At 38.8% G+C, this 21,601-nt stretch overlaps 1 protein-coding gene across 1 annotated transcript in view; it reads left to right on the top strand.

The window, feature by feature from the left end:
• The window catches only part of DNAH6 (dynein axonemal heavy chain 6), a 174,208-nt gene that overhangs the window by 121,212 nt on the left and 31,395 nt on the right, over window positions 1-21,601 (top strand). The window contains exons 66-69 of the mRNA XM_042449592.1: window positions 97-185; window positions 1,687-1,833; window positions 4,895-5,033; window positions 18,757-18,876. Of these exons, the coding sequence (XP_042305526.1) occupies window positions 97-185; window positions 1,687-1,833; window positions 4,895-5,033; window positions 18,757-18,876 (495 nt within the window). The remainder of the gene's footprint in view (window positions 1-96; window positions 186-1,686; window positions 1,834-4,894; window positions 5,034-18,756; window positions 18,877-21,601) is intronic.

Genomic DNA, 21,601 nt, shown 5'->3' with positions numbered 1-21,601 from the left:
ATTTTAAAAACAATTTTTGCTCTGAAATAACTTCATCTTATACTGAAACATAATTTACCTTATATAATAGTAACACTATAAAATTCTATTTTGCAGGTGTCTCTATCCATGAAAGCTTTCGACTCTATTTGAGTTCTATGCCATCTAATACTTTTCCTGTTACTGTCCTTCAAAATTCTGTCAAGGTAGTATCTTTTGAATATAGGTGAATATGCATTCAGAGTAAATAATGATGAACAGGTAGTTGTGCTGTTGTGTTGTGTTCATTGATACAGCAGCCAATAGTCTCCACCAGTGTTCCATCTTCAGAAACAGAAAAAAGCTGGAATAACTGTCTGAATGTCCATATAGGTAGGCAGATTAGCTTCAGTCTATCTGCTTTCATTGATGCCTTCAAAAGCAAAAAGCCAAATGCAGTTTATGTTGAGCTGTTCCCATCTCCAGTGCAACCGATGACAGGACAATATAATGGGAGGAGAGAAGAAAATGGCAAGGGTGACAGTGAATGAATTTACATCCATGCAGTTCTGTGTTTAGGTTTCATGTCAATTAATAGTGAAGACTGATGGGACTGAAATGAATGAAGGAAGTGGCAGCATGTAATTCTGGAAAGGGGTTCCAAATATAGCACAGGAATGGAGAATGGACAGAGACTATATTATGAAATGAGGGCAGAAACACAAAGGATGTTTATATGTGTTGTGTGGCTTCAAGTTGCTTCTGACTTATGGCAGTCCTAAGGCTTAGGGTTTTCTTGGCAAGATTTATTCAGAGGAGGTTATCCATTGCTGTCTCCTGAGGCTGAGAATGTGACTGACCCAGGGTCACCCTTACTACCATGGTTTATCCACTTCCTTTTGCCTTACAGTTGTTTCTTTGCTTTTGAGATCATTTCCCTTTTGAGATAATAAGGTTATTAGTAGGGATGAGTGAGTTGATCCACTTTCTTCTCTGTGCTCTTTTGGCTCCATACATTACTATTTCGTTAACCATTTTGAATTTGTTGATGAAATCTGCATCTCCATAGCAAAGATTCCAAGCAAGCACTTTCCCTTTCTTCTGAATTATTGAGATGATTTATCCCTGCATTTTTGCAAAATGCAGTGGTTTCTGTGAAAGGAAGTATGTCTTACCATGAATTCCGCCACCTCTAGAGATTTTATTAAGTTTTAAAATGATTAGTGTGGTTAAAATTCTCTCCACTCCGTAGGGCAGTCTTCTATCCACACAGATCTGTCAGTTTAAACTGATATTTTAAAACAAAAACCGTAAGAGGTCTGCTTCACTATCTTTCTTCTTACTTAAATTACTGTCGCTGCATATTTTTTCTCTCTCTTGTGTAAACGCATTTCTTTCCCATTTTTTTCTGCTCCAAATTTCTTTATTCATTCAATATTGCTTTTGATTTCCATATGCTTCCTGGGGTAAACAATCAGTGTACAGTATTAACTTTGTTAAATGCCTGGAGTTTTCCTCTGAGTGGAGATATAATTTGCATACAGATAGCTGCTAATTCTTGCATTAACTTGACAGCACAGTGAAGACTGGAAGAGAAATCTATAAAGCTTAGTCCTACAGTAAATAAATGTCAGAGTGTGGATGTCATTTTAGTTCTTTAGGGAATTTTATTAGTATAAATAATTATCGATCAGTCTGTTAAGTGTATAACAATATATATTTTTTCAGGTGACCAATGAACCTCCTAAAGGTCTACGTGCAAACATCAGACGAGCATTCACAGAAATGACAGCACCATTTTTTGAAGAAAATATTCTGGGAAAAACCTGGAGAAAAATAATTTTTGGCATTTGTTTCTTCCATGCAATCATTCAGGTAGCCTTTGTTAGTCAAAGAAAAGAAACTATAGCAATATTCACTTAAATACATGTTTAGAAGCCATACATGTGTAGAAAGCATTTGTTGTGTCCCTTTCAGTCATTTCCAGCTTACAGCAACTCTAAGGCAAATCTATCACAGAGTTTTCCTAGCAGAATTTCATCAGAGGGGGTTTACCATTGCCTTCTCCTGAGGCTGAGAGAGTGTGACTTACCAAAGGTCATGGTTGAGAAGGGATTTGAACCCCAATTCCCAGAGTCCTAGTCCAACACTCAAACCACTACACTGCACAGGCTGATATAGAAAGTATGTCTTGTATTAATTTACAGATATAGAGAAGGGCCTAGCTGGTCTTTGGACATTTCTTCTCTCTCCTGCTAACAAAGTCAGTTTGATTCTTCAACCAATAAAGTGTTCTTAAGGGGGACATGACAACAGGGAATTCTTAAGTGGCATTGTCTATAATGGAAGGCAGAACTCTTTTCTTCATGTGGCCATTAAAAAAAATCTCAACAGTGTTTTCCAGACCTCAGATTAATCTGAACACCAGGCAAGATCTCTTTGTGCACTTCCTCCTTCCATATCAGGATAGGAAGCAGCAGAATCACTGGATGCAGGCTACAGGATCTGAATTATTTACACCATCAAGTGGAAAGCTCTATCAAAACAGCTAGGCTCTGGACCCCAGAGTAATGTTCCACCCCTTCCCCACAAACACAGGGTATGAAGGGAGCTGTCTGTCATGTAGAGGAGCACTACTCAAAGTGATGGTCTGTGGATTGGTGCTGGTCTTCATGCTATTGGCTGATGGTCACTGAAGACATTACATAAAAGAAACAGTTGTAATCAATAGTCCAGATATGGAGGCAGTACCTAGTACCTTGGGGAAAAACCCTGACAGTCTCTCAGATCAGATCGCTTAAGAATCACTGATGAAGTACCTTTCCTCCACCCTTCATACTGAACAGATTCTCATCCAGCAGCAGTCATTCCATTATGGCTGAATCTGGTAGTAGCAATCCTTCATGGTTTCATTCCCTGACATCTCTGGAGAGGGGGTCTCCCCCAGTTTCTGAACTTGTTTGTTCCATCCAAATGTATGCTGGTCCATAGATGGGCGTTCTTCCCTTCAAAAGCACATTGTGGACCTGCTTCAAGGATCTGCAGTAACTGCCTCAATGCAACTATTTCATCCCTGGAAGTTATTTTAGCAGATTGGGAGATGTGACATGTTGTTTTATGTAGGGATTTTGAGGCCTCACATGCTGTATGTAGGGATTTTGAGGGCTCAGACTGCCACCATCTATTTTTGTTTGAAATGTGTTCCATTGGGCGGAAGAATTAATAGGTGTCAAGACCACTACATAGTAATCTAGGACATACCAAAAAAGATGGCTTTATCCACATGTATTGTGATACATTCCTCCCTGGATAACATCCAAACTACATAACACATAGAAATATATGTCTTTGAAACTGGAAGGTGGATCAGACTAGCCAGTTTCTCTTGACAGAGCCAGATTGTTTTGCCAACCACTGGAAGCAGTCCAATTCAAAGATAAAGGAAGTATTTCTTACTATTAAAAGAAGAATGCAAACCAAAGTCCAAATTCACTTTTCATGATTCCAAAGAAGTATAACAAATTATGTCTGTTTAGCAACTTGAAACTTCAATGGGACTGTGATGCTCAGGCATCAAATAAACAGGGCACTCCTCACTTCAAGAACACTGCCTTCCCTTGATCCAAGGATTCAGCTAAGAATGAGCCCTTTCTTATGGCCATTCATCACTTATTGGAGCTCTGAGCCTCTTTTCCAGACATACTTCTATTCTTGGATATATTTCACATGCACACATCTGCCAAATTAAAATGGAAATGTTTGCAACTGTCTTGGACCTCAAAGGGCTGAAGACACAACTGCAGAAGAAGCATATCAGCATGCAGGCCGGTGGATTTTGTATCTCTGTTTGTCTTTCAGAATCATACTTGCACATACCCAAAATGAAAAACAAACAAATACCAGCTTACATGTGTGTCTGTTATACTGACAAGGAGTATTCACACTCTATGCTCTTATTTGGTCTAACATTTGTTCTTCATGACTTCATGAAGATACTATGAGTCTGTCTGGACCCAAGGCATCTGCCCACACCTCTCTTTAAATGACACACTGATCAACTGTCATGCATGGGGTCTAAGGGACATCCAAACAAATCTGTCTTGCCTCTAGTCAGTTCAGAGGCTCATCCACTTGGGAATGGATCAGCATGTAATGAATTGCCAGGTGTATCTGTTGGAGGAGAGATGTCTTGTGTCTTATGGCCCTGACAAATAGCCGGTTTCATGACCTGATCCACCTGCTGGCCATTTTTGTTCCCAGAACCCAGTGACTTGGACATGGCTCCATTCCTAGCCTGTGTAATAACTCTTCCTCCTATGAAAGGATTGGAATGTCTTGGATTTGCACCTCTAACCCTACCCTGCCTTGAAAAGGACCTTTCAAAATTGATGAATAAAGAGGGATCTGTTTCTTTCTGTGGTGCATCATCACCACAGAGCTGGCATAAACCATAACCCCAGTGGAATGCCCTTCCATTGGAAACCTGACTGGCACCAACATGATTTTTTTTTCAGCACCAGGTCAAGACGTGACTTAAAGCTTTGGGGGCCTAATTTTACGTTTAGTCAAGCCTTTTGAATGCTGTTGCCTGCCTCGATCCAATACAGGGAGAGGCAGGGTATAAATAAATACTATTATTATTATTTAGTCTAGTTTGAATTGTTTAATATGTTTTATCTTGTTTAAATTATTTATTGATTTTAATTTGAAATTGTTTAAATTATATTGTTTTATCTGTTTGCCACTCTGTGAGGTGGCATAATAAAACAGTGGTATAAACTATTTTAGTAGAAATATGCTGAACCCAACTTAAAGCCATTTCTTTTGCAGATCAGAAATTACTGCTAAGGAATCTTAAAATTATACTGTTGCCCTGTGAAATGCTCAGAAAACAGTGATCAGACTAATGTAATCTCTTTGTCTCTTATTATTCAAGGAAAGGAAGAAATTTGGACCACTTGGTTGGAACATATGCTATGAATTTAATGACAGTGACAGAGAGTGTGCCCTACTGAACCTCAATCTTTATTGTCAAGAGGGGAAAGTACCTTGGGATGCTCTTACTTACATAACAGGTAAAGTACATTGACAACTTAATGCTAACTGTGACATGAATACTTAGCAGTGAATAGCACAAGACTGTAAATTATTAATGAAATAAAGACTAGGATCCAAAGTATAACTTACAAGAGTCCAAGGCAAGCTTTCTTGGTTACCCAGTGCCATTTTTTGTTTTGTTTTACTTCTAAAACATCAACAGAGGTTGTACCAGAAATTATCATACTAAATCACTACCTGTACTTTCTGTCTGTCCTGGGCTCAATTCAAAGTTCCAGTTTTAAAATTTAAAGCCGGTTTGAGTCAAATGTAAGCATGAGCAGCCCTCAACTTTGTTTCCCTCAGTTGTACAGCACCCTGCAATTTTATTTTATTTTTAGAAAGTTGCATGTGAGTACATTGTGAGCTATTTTGCTGTGTATTTTTGGGGAGGGGAGGCTGGCTGTTTAATGTCCAGGAGAGGCCTTTTTGTAAAACAGGAGGTAAATCAAAGTTTATGTTTTTTCTCATTTCTTCTTTTAAAAGGGTTCTCTTAAGCTTAAAATGATTCAAGAGGAGAAAGTGTAGAGAAATTGTCCCTTACTTCTCCCTGGGGGACTTTAGGGAATGTTTTAAGGAAATTTTTTTAAAAGAAAAAAGAAAAATTATTTCACACAAGCCCTCTAAGTGGTGTGTATGTGTGTGTGTTTGGTAGATGAACATTATGCCTCCCATCCCTTCTTTAATTCCTCCTACATATACCTACCCTTACCCTAAATTTATAATCTGAGACCTTTCACCAGATGAATAAGGGCTAGTGGCTACAAGACAAAGGGTCTTTGGAGTATCCTCCCCAGAAAGACTCACCTTGCTTCCATTTTGAAGTGTGTGTTTAGATCTTAACACTCTTGCTTCTGATTTTTAATATATGCTATAACATTTTTACCCTTTGTTGCTGGTGTAGTCATGGTTTTTATATGTGCTGTCTTCATTCAGTGTGTGTGTGACAATATTATACACTACCCAGAGAATTCTGGTTATTGAGCGATCAAAAAGTGCAATACATAAGTAAATCAGCTCTTCTGCAATAGTACAAGGACAAGATTTTGAAATATTGTTAAGTGAAATGTGATAATATGAAGGGTGTGTGTGTGTTTGTTCCTTCAAGTGTCCTGTCTACTAATGGTTACCCCATGAATTTCATAGGGTCTTTTTAGGCAAGGAATACTCAGAGGTGGTTTTTTGTGGGTTTTTCCCACAAAAAAACTATGGATGCCGGCCATGAAAGCCTTCGACTTTACACTCAGAGGTGGTTTTGCCACTTCCTTCCTCTGAAATATATGGCAGTCTCCCATTCATTTTTTTTTTAATTTTATTTATACATTCTAAAAAAAACATGACAACTAACAATACACCAAAACAACAGTAAATACAGGCAGTCTCCCATTCATTACTAACCAGGTCTGCTTAGCTTCCAAGATCAGATGGGATTTGTTGCCTTTAGAGTATTTAGAGTCAGTCTTTTCCAGTTGCTTCTGCCTGTGGTATGTTTCAGTTCGAACTGATTAATTAATAATATGTTAATATTGCAGCAGCATTATTTATAATGTTTTATACAATTCCAATGCAAACCCATGAATGCTTAGATAAAGTTCTTCTTTTTTCTTATTCCATTCCCATTCCTGTTCTATAAACAGTGCCTCAATAATACTTAGGTCAGTGTGAATAAATGTGGACAGTTTTAAGTTTATTAAAAATTTATGATTAAATCTAATAGCAAATCTTGATTTATTTATTTTTTTACATCTTCTAAATCTTCATAATATATCTTAAATTAATTTAAAATCCCTTGTGGTGTTTTGGCTGTTTTATTCTTATATGCTATTGATGGAAACAAATATGCAGCACATAAAACACACACACACACACACACACACACACACACACACACACACAAGCTTGGAAACCTTTGCAGATTTCTGCGGTGCAAAAATAGGACTGAATCATATGGGGCCCAGAGGCCACTTTCTCTGCCCCTATTTTAAATCCTTAAAATCCTTTGATATTTTAGCCACACTTCCATCTTACTGATCCTGCTTTTTAAAAAGCTTTTATTTTCTTTGCCACTGGTTCCCCAAAGCTATCATTTTGGCTACTGATTCTTTAATTTTTGTTGCATTATGTGTGCATTCACACAACAGGCAAGATGCAAGAGAGAGGAACCACAAGCACCTGTGCATTGTCAGCATCCTTTGACTCTGATAGATTACATGGACCTTCGGCATCAGTCCTTGGCTTTGAAGACATCAGAGTTGAGTATGGAGAAGGCAGTCTCAACAGAAGTTGGTACCTCTAAATGAAAGGTCCCAAGAGATGATCTCAAGGTGTTTGTTGACAAGATGCTCCTCATCACCAGGTCTCTCGACATTAAGGTCCAGTAACAACTTACTCCGATTGAGGATCCAGTTTTCCTGTGGATCCTATTGCAAACAACCACTCCTGCAGCTTTACTGATACTTTCGTACCTCACTCAAGTAATTCAGAAGTCTTGGTTGACACCGTCATCCATTCCATCTACTTTCAGCAAATAAGACTCTCTGCAGGATAGATGATTTAGCCATTCCTTCTCTAAGGCAGCACCTCAAACCTAATTCCATCATTGTCAGTGCTGTCCAGTTGAAAGCTTCATTCTGTCTGCATTCTACACCTGTGGACAAGGAGGTCAAGAAGCTCAAAGTTTTACTAATCAGCTGCTCTCATCTCCCAAGATCCCAACTACTTGGTTTGTATGGGGGCCTCCAACTAATTTCTTTGGGAGAAAATGACACCATTCTTACAGGCTTGGGAATCAAGAACACAAGGTGGCTTCTCCCCTGCAATCCAAGGCACATAAGTTGGCAGGTCATCAGATCATGCCTGATCAGTACATCACTGACTGTGGGGACAATGGCTGGGGTGGTAGCTATTCATTGCCATGCTTGATTTTGATCATAAGGTCTTTTTGACCAAGCCTGAGTGGTCATTGAAGATCTTCCATTCGATGGCAGTGGCCTATTTCATTTGGAGACTGACTGAAACACACTCATATAAGCTATGGTCCATGGTCAGGAAGTTTGGCTTCATCCTCTTGTCCAGTCTTGTTCCAGGTTTCACTTTGGAAACCACAAGTATGGACAGTACTCTAAATGGTCATATGATCAACATAGTGAGGCGAGGCTACGCCATTGAATCCTCTGACAGGACTCTGCTGATCCACGTCTCTTTCTTCCATTCTGCTCCAAGAAGTAGACAGTTATATGCAGAAAGGTGCAATCAAGTGTGCACTCCATTCCAAGGCTCTCCAATGTTCCATGATCAGCTCTGAAATTTCCATCAGATGTGGAACCCTGAAGGATGGTTGTCTGAGGCTGATTCTAGACTTGAAGGGTGTAAACCTTTACATTTGTCTATGGGGCACCATTATGGTGATTTTATAATCTGCCCTTACATTGATGCAAAAGGGGGATTAGTATGCCATTTTAGACCTATAAGGTGCCTACTTCCATATTTCAATTTGACCTTGTCACAGATGTTTCCTGTGCTTCACTGTAGGAGGAAAGGCATAGAGGTTTCAAGTTCTACCATTCATCCTCAGCACAACTTCTTGAATGTTTACAAAGGTGATGGCTGTTGTGATTGCTTTTCTTCGGTAGCAAGGTGTCATCTTGTATTCATACATAGATGACTGGTTAGTTGTTGCCTCCTCCTGAAGCGTCTTGCTACACACGCACAGACAATTCTATGAGTTTATTTATTTATTCATAGAGAACCATCACTCTACACAGTGCTTTACAAGAAAAGGAACAGGAAAAAAAAGTTACCTGCCTTCAGGCTTACAATTTAAAGACATAACACACAAGGAAAGGGGATGGCAGTGGAGGAACTCTGTACCGACTTGTATAGCTTGTTACAATGGTCGAGAGGTAGGAAAGTGGCCTGGGCTATGGAGTCTAGGATCTCTCCAATGAACTGAATTTGATGTGTTGCCTGAAGATTGTACTTTTCCTTGTTGAGGCAAGGTTCCAGTCTGACCAGGTGCTTGACCAGCTCTGCAAGAGACCCTGAGCTGATGGCAACATATGGTCTACAACTGCTTTCATGGAGACTCCCTTTCTCATTGACATCGCAATTGCAAGAAGAGCTGGGGAACTTTGTGCCTTTCAGGTAAATGGCCCATATCTTCAGTTCCATCTAGACAGGGTTGTGTTAAGACCCAACATCACCTTCTTGCCAAAGGTGATATCCTCCTTCCATCTCAACCAGAAAGTTGTTTTGCCTTCCATGTTTCAAAACACCAGTCTGACATCACCTCGATGTACTTAGGGCACTGGCCTTCTATGTGGACAGGCCTGCAGCCCTCCATACTCTCACAGACTGTTTGTTTGCTACTTGATATCAAGGAAGGGACTACCTGTCTCCTAGCAACATTTTTCAAAGTGGGTAACATTGACTATGTGGTTGTCTAACAAACTAGTTAAGAAGGACACTCCAACTCAGTTCAAGCCCACTCCACCAGAGCGGTTGCCACTTCCCATGTTTTTTATAAACGGCGTTTCAATCAAAGACATTTGCTTTGTGGCTACTTGGTCCCAGCATATGATTTATTTCACATTATAGAATGGACGAGGTCTTGAGCTTGGGAAAGCTGTATTGTATTGATTGAATGTTATCTCTGTACCATATTGCTGGATACCTTTGAACTCAGCTGTAAATCATTACTGTTGAATGCTACCTCTCTACTGTATTGCTGAATGCCTTCAGATCCAACCTTGTCTTGGTTCTGTGTTTTATTGTCTCGGGGATTCTTCCTTTAAAACGGTGTGAATTCGGTCATTCTTTTTGCATGACATATTGGAGCAGAGGGGTTGTTGTGCTTGTGGTTGTTGACTGTGCACATGTTTTTCGGTAAAGCTTGATTGTTTGCATCAACACTCATACCTCCTACTTGTAACTTGCTAGTCTCCCATTTGAGTGAGTCACAGAGACCAGAAAGAAGGACAGTTTGCATATCTGTAACTTGTTCTTGAAGTGGTCGTCTTTGAACTCACACAACCCTACCCGTCCTTCCTTCTTCATATCTTGCTGGTTCATATGGATGGCTGCATCAGCGTTCTATGGAACTGGTGGGTTTCAGCAGGAAGCACCTTATATAGGCTGCTGTAAGGCTACTGCCCAAACTCTTCAGAATGCTATAGAAAGATCCAAAGGAGGCACTGGGCAAGCATAGGATAACCCATTTGTGTGAATTCACAGATGACCACTTGAGGAATTACAGTTACATGTATGCAACTGTCCTTACTCCCCAGTAATAAAAACTCTCTTAAGCAATTTCCCTCAACGTTTGATCATTTCCCTAATTTCAGCTGCCATTTTATTATCTGTCTTTCAACGTTGGATTCAATCTAACTTCAAAATGTCTGAATTAATTATCCAAAATTATTTTAAAATAAATCAAGAGATCTTGAGATAGTTGCTCTTCTATTTCTTTATTTTCCAAATCATATGAAATCCCTTTATCTTTCCAAGGGTCATTATTTCTCCATATATCAGTAGGCTCCTCTAATTTCTACTACTGTTCCCTTTTAAGTCAGAAAACAGTCTGATTTAAGCTCTCTTTCGTCCATTTTGGAGCCATAATCACCTAAAGAGTATATTCAAAACAGCAAAAATTAAGGCAAGATATAATCAAATACAGTTTTTACATAGTTTTTACCAAAGTAAATTAATTATATGGGTCTCAACAACCAACTCCTACCCATATTAAAATAATTAATAAATTCCTGTATTGTGAAACTCTGATAATCCTACTGCTTTTAGCTGCTGGGCTGGAAGTAGTCTCAAGGCAGAGGGAGAATGTTTCTTCTAGTTCATCATTATGGAAGTGGGCAGTGAGTTTAGACTAGCACCATAAGAGAAGTCAACTGAAGCTAAGAGAATTCAGTGAAGGAGGGAGTAAGGATACCATTCTGCAGTAATTATATTATGCCAACAAAGAATTCTTCTCTCTACCTCTTCTCAACAAATATTTCTAATTTGGGGCGGGGCGGGGGGACAAAGACTGTAGTACCAAGTATGAGGTACACTCAGTTGTATTGCCATAATGACTGACATATATGTGATACCCAAACTCAAGAAGGTTTTAATACTTGATGTCACATCTAACACAATATTTTATTATTTTAACATGTTTTTTCCAGTATGTTTGTATATTATCTATACAGTTGGCTCTCCTCATTTGTGGCTTTGACTTTTGTGGGATTTGATTATTTGCAATTTTGATAAATATGATCTCTCTAGAAATCTGTTAAGTCCTCCAGCGCAACTCTGCCAGGCGTTGACCATAGAGTTTTGCTGGAGAATTTAGAAGTCCCTAGGGAAAATACTTCTCTAGGCGTTTGTAGGCCCTCCACCATGATCCCACAATCAACATCTGGGAGATGTTGACCATAGAGTTGCACTGGAGGACCTGGAGATTCCTAGAGAAATGTCCTCTTAGGTAAAAAGAATAGTGTTTTTTTATTTGCGTTTTTCCCCACATTCATGAGGGTCCTTAACCCCTAACACCAGTGAATGTGAAGGGATCACTGTACTTTTTTTGTGATGCTCCAAGAAATTTTGTAGAAATGGGATAGAAACAACCCTTATAGATCATATAATGTCTTTTGTTTTCTTAGGTATATAAACGAGAGTCCATAAGAAATGTCAGAATGGTTAAAAAAAAAAAAGAGAAAGTTTTTTTAAAAGAATAGTAAAGACTTGCTTCCACCCTTTTTCAAATGATAGCTATAGAGATAGATATAAAGTTGTCCTTTGCTGTGTGGCACTGGTGTAGCGTAGCCTCCAGCTGCTCTTGTTTAAATGCAGGTTATGTTGATTGAGATATATGTCTGGAGGAGATACAGGTGTTTTTCCTGGCTGTCTACCTGGAGCCATGTCCTACCACCATTCCTTCAGACTGTCAAGGGAAATCAGTAGTCAAAAGTCTCTTCCCAAAACTTCAGCCTCATCAGCACTGAGGTGGCTGTTCTCTGCAAGAATAAAATATATTACAAAAAGATAAGTATATATGAGGAGTCATGAAGAGTAGAATATATATTAACTTAAAATGTATGGTTAGAACAGATAGCAACAGAAACCTGTTTATCTTGGATTAGGCAGTGCATATTACCTTTTGTTAATTTGCATACATTATAAAGTCTTTTACTTAATATTTTGTTTAAACAAATGTTGTTTGACTTGCCCAAAGGCTTGCATTTTCTCTTTGAAGAAGTAATAACTTTTCAAAGCCTTGAAGGTTCTCTTTTGAGAAGTAATGACATGTCAAGTTAAATTTAAGTATCATGTTTACACATTTACTTTTGGAGGCTGTTTTTTTTTTTATTAAAAAAAAAACTTTCTCGCCATTAGTTACTTGTGCCACAAACTGAAATATCTCCCTCCAGTGTAAATGGCAAATAAGTCCCGTTATTCTGTTCACTGTTCTACCAAGCTGAAGATTAAAATTACTGCAAATTCTTTGAGCTGAATACAAGTGCTTTCAAGGTTGCTTGCTAAGTGAAGGTTGTTCAGTGGGCACAAATTGCAACTGAAAGTACTCTGTCAGTATGAGTTGTAAAGATTTGTCCATTCAGCCATGACCGTCAAACACTTGTTTACAGCTAATTTATTTTACTTCAGTGGCAGCCTCAGAGAGGTTCCTTGTAAGTTATACAGGGCCCAATTTTTTAAAAAAATAAATGTACGTACTTCCACAAATAAATACTATTTGTTACCCACCTCTCCCCATGGATCAAGGCAGGGAACAATAATAGATTAAAAAATACACATCAATTAAAAATGCAACATCGGTTAAAAACACACATCAATTTAAAAGGACAAATAAAACATTTAAAATACACATTTAAAATTCATCATTTAAAATTCACAATTTAAAAGTCATCGGGATAGGCCTGCCAGAAAAGACTGGCCTTTATTGCTGCTTTAAATTCAGATAATTTATTCAGCTGTTGAACCTCTTCTGGCAGGTTGTTCCACAGTCTAGGGGTGGCTGAAGAAAAAGCCCTGTGGTTGACAGCTGCCGACCTTCTCCATCATACTGTTAGCACCCCTCCCCATGCCTTTGGATGATCTCTCCCAGTGATTTCATGCAGATGTTGAATGGCACCGAGGATAGAATGGCACCTTATGGTATGCCATATAACAGTGTCTTTTCTAAGGATCAGTTCTTCCTAAGCATCATCATTTGGAACCTGCCTGAGATATCTGGACTGGAACCACTGAAGTATAGTGTCTCTGATTCCCAGATCCCCCAGGCATCCCAGAAGGATACCATGGTTGATGGTATTGTATGTCATTGAGAGATCCAAAAGCACCAGCAGGGATACACTCCCCTATCAATCCTCAGACAAATCTCATCTAATGAGGTATCCGGCTCTGAAACTGGTTTGAAATGGGTCTAGATAACGTGTATCATTCAAGACTGCCCCAAGTTGGGAATCAACTGTCCTTTCTATTACCTTGCCTGGAAAAGGGAAGTTTGATACTGGTGTTTAGTTATTTAAGTCCAAGGAAGGCTTTTTTAAATGTGGTGGTACCACTGCTTCTTTTAAACAAGATGGAAAACTTCTCTCCCTGAGAGATGCATTAATATATTGTAATTGAAATCTAATTGCATCTCCTCTGGACGGCTGGTCAAGAAAGACAGGGATCAAGAGGACAAATTGTCTTCCTTATTTGCCCCTGTAGCTTGTCCACATCTGCAGTACTCACCAACTGGAACTGATCCAATGTAATCCTCCTCACAGGGTTCTGGCAGAGGCTTCATGGTGTGAAGATGGAAAGGGGAGAGAGGAAGGGATTTAAATTCTGACACTGGATTTGCGTTGCAAAGCTGGAAAAGAAAGTGAGGAAGGGTGTTTAAATTCTGATGCTGGTTTCAGGGTATGAAAGTGGAAGAGGAAGTGAGGAAGGGTGTTTAAATTCTGATGCTGGTTTCAGGGTATGGAAGAGGAAGTGAGGAAGGGGTTTAAATTCTGGCAGAGGCTTCCTAGGGTGAAGGTGGAAAAGGAAGTGAGGAAAGGAATTAAATTCGGGCAGTGGCTTTGTGATGGAAAGGCAGGAAATAGAGTGAGGAAAGATTTTAAGTTCTGGCTCTAGCTTTGAGATGAGATTGACTTCCATGGGGGAATGAGGCCACACCACAGCCTCACTATTGCACTAGAACCACTTCTCAGCTTGGCAGCAGTAGATCTGATGAGTCTAAGACACAAGCTAATTCCATGAGCATAGACACTTAATACAGGCTGTCTCTGACTCCTGATATCCCAAGCTTAACAGAGTTAAGTACAAAATCAAGTTGTGGCCCTTCAAATAATCGAGTCAGGTCTTCCAGGAGGGGCTGTGTCAATCACATTACAGATACTGTCAGCTGATGTAAGGCTTCAGCTGATTTTGATTCTTTGCTGAGACAACAGCATCCGGTTCATGTGAGACAGGGATAGGAAGTATGTAGCCTCCAGATGTTGTTGGCATGCAACTTCACAATTGGTTATACATACTAGGATGGATGGATGTTACAATCCACCAACATCTGGAGGATCACACTCTCCGTCCCTGTCATAGTAAAACAGAATTCTAGCCAGCAGGACTCACTCAGAAAGGTCTTGTTTCTTTCTTCCTCAGCAGTGCCTAGTCTTTAGCTGTTTACTTGCCTGTACTGTATCTGCTTAATCTGATACAGTGCTGTAACCAAAATCTACTTGCTTGATAGGACTTTATTTGCTTTGATTGACTGCCATCAGCTTCTACCAGCTTCCTTTGGGTGTCTCAAGGAACAGCAGGGCATGTTTTTGAATATATGGAAAGGCAAGGTTTGCCATCCTGATCCTCTTCGTTCCAGGCATTTAAAGAGAAACAAAATAATGTTTGTGCACATTTATGGGCACACAGGGAATACCTAAAATGAAAATATGCATAATATTCATGTTAAAGTTTCAATTTGGGAGGACAGTATCTCCCTCTTCAATTTCATTTCCCTTCTTCCTAGCTTTTTCAACAGATCATTACCAGTCATTTGTTTCCACCACTGCCTCTAGATTGGTTGTGGTCTTCTTTCCTATTATTTGAACAAACCTGAGCAGGAAACAGCATAATTACTATGGTTTGCTACATTCCTTGTTTGGATTAAATTATGCATATCATAGTGTCTAAAAAGATGAAATGCTGGTTTTTCTTTTCTAAATAAACAAATCAGACATTTTGTTTAAACAAATCCTCCGTTTATCAAAACCCATTCAGCTAATTTTACAGTAGCTCTCAAGATAGAAAGAGTTTATAAATGAAAGCCTTTCTCCCGTGGATGGAGGCTGCAGCAGATAAATGCTGCGGCATCCAGCAGGCCTACAAAGAACCTGCTCCCAGCGGGTTCTTTTTAGGCTGCACATAGGGCACCATTGGTGCCCTCGCATACAGTGACATTGGCGCAGTGCTGTTTTGGCACTGTGCTGCACGGATGTCATCATTGCACGCCCCGCATGGACGAGTGTGTGCAGTGATTGCTCCCGCACGCCAATCATAGAGCAGGGCACGTGCAGACGCCCAGCCATACAGAATCCTACTTTCGGCCCCAGGCCAGCGGAAAGTGCTGGTCTGTACTGGGCCAAAGCTAACAATATCAGCTGAACCTAACTTGCCTTGCTTCTATGCGGATGTTCAGCAAGAAGACAGCCTAGGTTTTTGGGAGGCTGATAGTTTCAGTGAATCTCAGTCTGAAGAGATTTTGCAAAGGCCATAATAAAGGAATTCTAATTCAGAGGACTGTAGAGTCATTTCAGGATTACATAATACATTCTGCATTTCAGAACATCTTGGAAATGCCCTTGCCTATGCACAGCAGGGCCTGATTCAGCCTTTATTCAGAGTATTTATTTAGAGATGTGCCTTACATCATCAAATAATGTGCCTTACATAATCAAATATTATAACAACTTTAAAAATTCAGCAGTCAAATGGTGGTAAGAAATCTATATGTCAGTATGTCAGTAACAAATCTATATGCCATTGATTCATCACCTGTCAATGATGAGAAGCTGGGAGGAGGGGATCAGAAAATCTATTGACATATAGAAAAAGAAACATCTTCAGGTAGAGATAGAAGGTTGGATGAAAGTGTCCCTGGGACATTTCTGTGTTCCACCTCATTGCACATGCATGATTGACTCTGATTGACAAGCTCAACTGTGCATTAGCAACTTGTTGATATACTTCAATCCTTTCTGCATCATTGCCAGTATTGTTAATTTTCAGGGACTGATTGCATAGCTGATCCTGCAGTATATCAGAAAGCTTCCTTGTGAATTGAGGTCTTAGCAAATCTGGGTTCTCCTCAGGCCATTGTGGTCTTCATTGTGTATTGCAATATCAGTGATATCACTAGACCTGTGATGAAGTATAGGTCACCTGGAAAATCTAAAAATAGATCTGCCACAGAATCTTGCCAGATATAGTAAATTGTTATATCATTTCAGACAGAGTATCTACTTGAAACAGAACCCTAAAATCTGTTATGAATAAATGCCATAAACATTAGTGTCATCTTTTCAGTTGAACAGCTTCAGGTTCCCATTCCTAGAAAGACAAGGAAATGGGTCAATAAGCAGGAAAAAGTCATATGAATTATTATTACATCTACTCGCATAATCTATTTTAATTGTAATTTTTGCAATGCTACTGCAAGAAGACAGTGTGTCCTTTGGGTAAAGAAGTAGAGAAAATATAAGATTAAAGTAATGATGCATATACTATATTCCATAATACAAGAGCCAATGTGAACTGATAGTTCGAGCATTGAACCAGGGTTGGAATCCCTGTTGGGCCATGAAAATCCACTGGGTGTCCTTGGGGAAGTCACATTCTCTCAGCCTCAGAGGAAGGCAAAGGCAAGCCCTCTGTGAACAAATATTGCCAACAAACCCCCATGATAGAGTTGTCATAGGAGCTTCCGGTAGGTGAGCAGAGCACACGGGGGGAAGGGGTGTTGGAGCTCTGACACCAATGCCTTATCAGACACCAGAGGATGGAGGGAGGGGGTTGGGGATTTAGATAGAGGTTGTTTGTACTATTTTGGTGACTTGCATGTTTGTCTTGTTTTGTTTTGTATGGTAAAAAAAATATTTTTTTTAAAAAAATGATGGATTATACAGTTTGGAAAGTGTTTATTTTAATTTTTATTATTATATTATGACTGTAAAAATTAAAACAGAATAAAATATCCTATATGTAATCTTGTATGTGCATTATTTTACTGTGCAGAAATTTATTGGGTTCTTGCAAGTGAGTAATCCGTGAAGTCAAGCTAGAATCAGAATCAGTTCAGCTGATCTGAAGTATGGCTTAGCAGCTGGTATTCCTTCTAACCTAATATAAATTCCGATCCTAACATAATACAGTTGTATTCTAAATAATAAATTAGATGGCTTTAGAAATTGCACTTTGTGTACACAACTATGTTAAAACAACAACTATTTTCAAATGCTATTTTTTTCCTTTTTGTAAAACAAACATTTTGTCTTATTCTTATATACCAGTTTAGCTAGCACAAAAACCTCTCTACTTCTGCAAAAGGGAATTGCAACTTTGGAATGAGAAAAAGATCTTTAAAACAAGACACATTCAATTATTAGTAACTGCTATATTGAAATGTTCACTTTGGTGTTCTTTTTCATGCCATTTCAAAACAGACCATTTCAAAACAGATGTATTTCTTTGATTAACAGTCTATTTTTAAAGACGCTCATATTAGAGCTCCTATATGAACAATATGCATTTAAATACTTATGTGGTTTTAATTGGGGTGAGAATCATGTGGCCCTGCAAATACTGTTAGAGTGCAACTCCCAGCATTCCTCACCATTGGCTATCTGACTAGATCTACAGGGGCTTGAAATTGTACAATTGCATGATTTGGTCTGTTTTTTGAAGCAATTCCTAAATGTACTCACAGTTCCTTGACAGCTGTAATCACTGCTTTGTGGAAGTGCTTGGAAACCAAAATTATGTGTTTAGGGCCTGCAATCAAGGAAGAAATCAATCACAGAAATGAATACATGTTACTACAGGGCTCACTGTGCCAGATTCAAAACTGGCATGTCTAGTTTACACATGCTATGTCTCTCTATTAAATATTAAATTGACTAATTATGCGCCAGTACATAGGCTATCAAAATTTGAGTAGTCAGTAATTGCATTTTAAAATTTGGAAGTTTGCAGCCACTTCCTTCCATAACATCTCAGTACAATATGCAGTTTACATAACTTCAAGCCAAAGTTATCCCTCCTGTCCTGTTTCCCCCTCTTTTTTACTGACAAAGAGGCCTGAAGGATTTCTTAAGCTTGCACAGTTTTTAGTGACTTTGGGGTTGTTCTCATAAAGGTATTACCGCAATATAGATTTTGAAATTTATAATATGGCCAGCATGGCATCCCCAACACTATGTTTAAATGAGTAGTGCAATCAAATGCATAATTTGTTTAGCAATTACTATTTTCATATTTTCTCCTAAGGCATTTAGAGAACTGGATGCATGGTAACATCACATTTTGTTAAATGTTATTAATCATTATTTCAGCCATGTAAAATACATACTCCACAGAAAGTATAACTAAAATTACGTTATATTTTACAAATGAGCTATGAGATTGTAACCCGTAAAACTAATTTTGCAGGGGAGATTACGTATGGAGGGCGAGTTACAGATGCATGGGATCAGAGATGTCTTCGCACAGTCCTGAGGAGGTTTTTTTCTCCTGAAACATTAGAAGATGACTATAAATACTCCGAATCAGGTAAGGATAATTTAAGTTGGAGAGGTCAGGCATTGATAGAATTTCCATTTAAATAATTGTAGCCATTTGGTGTCTGAAGAATATCTTTCAGAACTCTGACATGAAATTGCTAATGCAGTTTCTCCTTCTTGAAATCAATTAGGGAAATATCAATTAAATTTCTAATATAGATATCTCATTACATTCTATTATGAACATTTAGGCTGTTCATAATAGGGCGTAGGGCTGTAATGTTTCATCAATTTCATCCTTGAAAGAAGCAATGAGTAATTTTAGTGATTTTCTCCCCACTGTGTGAAAGTCTTTGAATATTAAACATTCTTGGGCCCGTTGTCATCTTGCTTGAGGGATTCTAAATCACTGGATCAAATATTATTTTTTGTTCATGAACTGCTAAATGTCTTTATGGAAACCTATCTCTGACCACTGAGGTACACCTTGGAGAGGAAACATTCGGGGTAGCTGTGTTGGCCATTTAACAAATATAAACAAAAATCCATCAGTGATACCTTTATTGGCTAACCGAAATGCACAGTATATTTGTTGCAAGCTTTCGAAGCTCCATGAGTTTCTTCATCAGACAAGATGTAAGCTTGAGGGAAGGGAAATGTCTAACTAACTTTCTGTAAGCTGCTCTGAGAGCCTTTTTGGCTGAAGTGTGGGGTAAAAATAGAGTAAATTAAAAAAAATTAAGATGTTACAAACCAAACAGGAGAAAAAAACAATTGAAGATGCTAGTCAGATGCCTTCATGTTGTTTCAATCCTTAGTAAAGATGTTATTATGGAGAGGATAGCTTTTGCAGGCAGGCTCCTCCTCTTTCTTGGAGGGGAAAGTTTGCGTTTTGGCATCCTTTCAACAAAATAATTCATTAAATTCTGAAAGTTCACAGGAAAGTGGCAAATCAAAGTTTCATTAGTGGATTTTAAGCCTCTACCTCTTGGACTCGTGCTGATGACAAGATGCATTTATTCCTTCATTTAACATAAAGCACTCCTATTTTCTCAAAAGCAAGTGGCAGAAGAGAGTCCTTCCTATAAACTGAAAATTGTCTCTTTGAAAAACAGTTGTATTGTTAGCAGAACAATTAGAAACAGGAATCCACAGCTCACTGAAAACATTCTGGCTATCCACAAAGCAAGGAATGGGAGAATTATTATTATTATTATTATTATTATTATTATTATTATTATTATTATTTCATTACAATTACTATTAATACAGTAAAATAAGATTCAAATTTAGTACACATATGATTTCTTGATATTATAACCTTAGTGAAATATTCTTCAACTGCTTTAAAGGAATGGGAGAATTTAAAGGCGAAGCCGTGTTTGTCATGTCAATATTAGGTGAAGTGTCCATGGAATTTGCAAAAGCTGAGGATGAAAAAATCTCAAGACATATTAATTTATATATACACACACACTCCTTTTTGGAATCTAATAAGAAACCATATAGGAGGGGAAACTCTCTTCTCTGGGTCCTGAAGAGAAGCATTTCATGCCACCTCCAAAAAATTCTCATCGTCAAGGCAGGGTTGATAAAACTAAGATGGGGGGAAAAGGCAGTGGAATTGGGAGTGGAGGAATGGTATCATGGATTCTGCCTCTGCACTTGGCACATGGTGATATAATCCAAAGGACTCTTCACATCCAAGTATGGCTGTCCACAGTGTGTACCATTACACTAAGAGCCAGTATGGTATAGTGGTTTGAGTGCTGGACTATGACTCTGGAGCCCAGGGTTCAATTTCCTGCTTAGCCATAGAAACCCACCAGTTGACGCTGGGCAAATCACACTTTCTCAGCCTTAGAGGAAAGCAAAGCACATCCCATAATAGGTTTGCCATAGGGTCACCATAAACCAAACAGCAGCAGCCATTACCTTATTTTGCTTTAATGTGTAAACTGGACACATCTACTCTGGAAACAGCAGACAGAAAATACACATTCTATTTCACTGTGCTATTTTTATATAGTTGCCTTTCCGATTAGAGCTGCATGTTAAAGTTCTTAACAGAAATGTCGCAGTTCAAGGATTTAGGAGGCCTGCAGGCTTTACAGATTCTAAAGCGATTACTGCATATTTTATAAGCTTTACAAGGACTCTTTAAAGTCTTTATCAGATCATCTGAGTTTAAAGTTTGACATAACTTTAAAGCTACAAGAACTTTTATTAGGCTCTCTGTGAGTCTTTGAATCCCACTGGGCACATTACCTGTACATCTTTTTTGACTGACTAATGTAGGTAATAATTGGAAGTTTAATATTTGTGTGCCCCATTGCTTTGCTTACACTAGGAAAATACAAAGACCCATCTTTCTGAGTCTTTATTTTTCCCAATTGCCTGATATAAGCCTGTGTGCACTGCTGTTTTATAAATCACTCTTTCTGATCTGAGCAGACAGGAATACAGAGGAACACTGAGAGTGTTGCTGTGTGTTCTGGTTCTTCTTTGGTTCTCCTACTACAGTTTATTCTCTTCCAGCCACAATTGGAAAGCCTAAGGCTGTGGGGAATCACAAGGGGGTGGAGTTGTCCTCCACCCTGGGTGCAAACCCTAAGGGGGTGTGATCGCTTGGCTCTTCCTTCCCTCACTGAGGCACAAGAAAAGAGAAGAAGGGCTTGGATGAGAGAAATGTGACCCACCACAAGGAGTTGAATCGCTAAGCTTGGCGTCACTCTGTGTGATAACTCATGGTATCAAACCCCCCCCCATTGACA

Source organism: Sceloporus undulatus, chromosome 2 (genome assembly GCF_019175285.1).
Source record: "Sceloporus undulatus isolate JIND9_A2432 ecotype Alabama chromosome 2, SceUnd_v1.1, whole genome shotgun sequence".
NCBI lineage: Eukaryota > Metazoa > Chordata > Lepidosauria > Squamata > Phrynosomatidae > Sceloporus > Sceloporus undulatus.
This window is presented reverse-complemented; position numbering and strand designations above follow the sequence as displayed.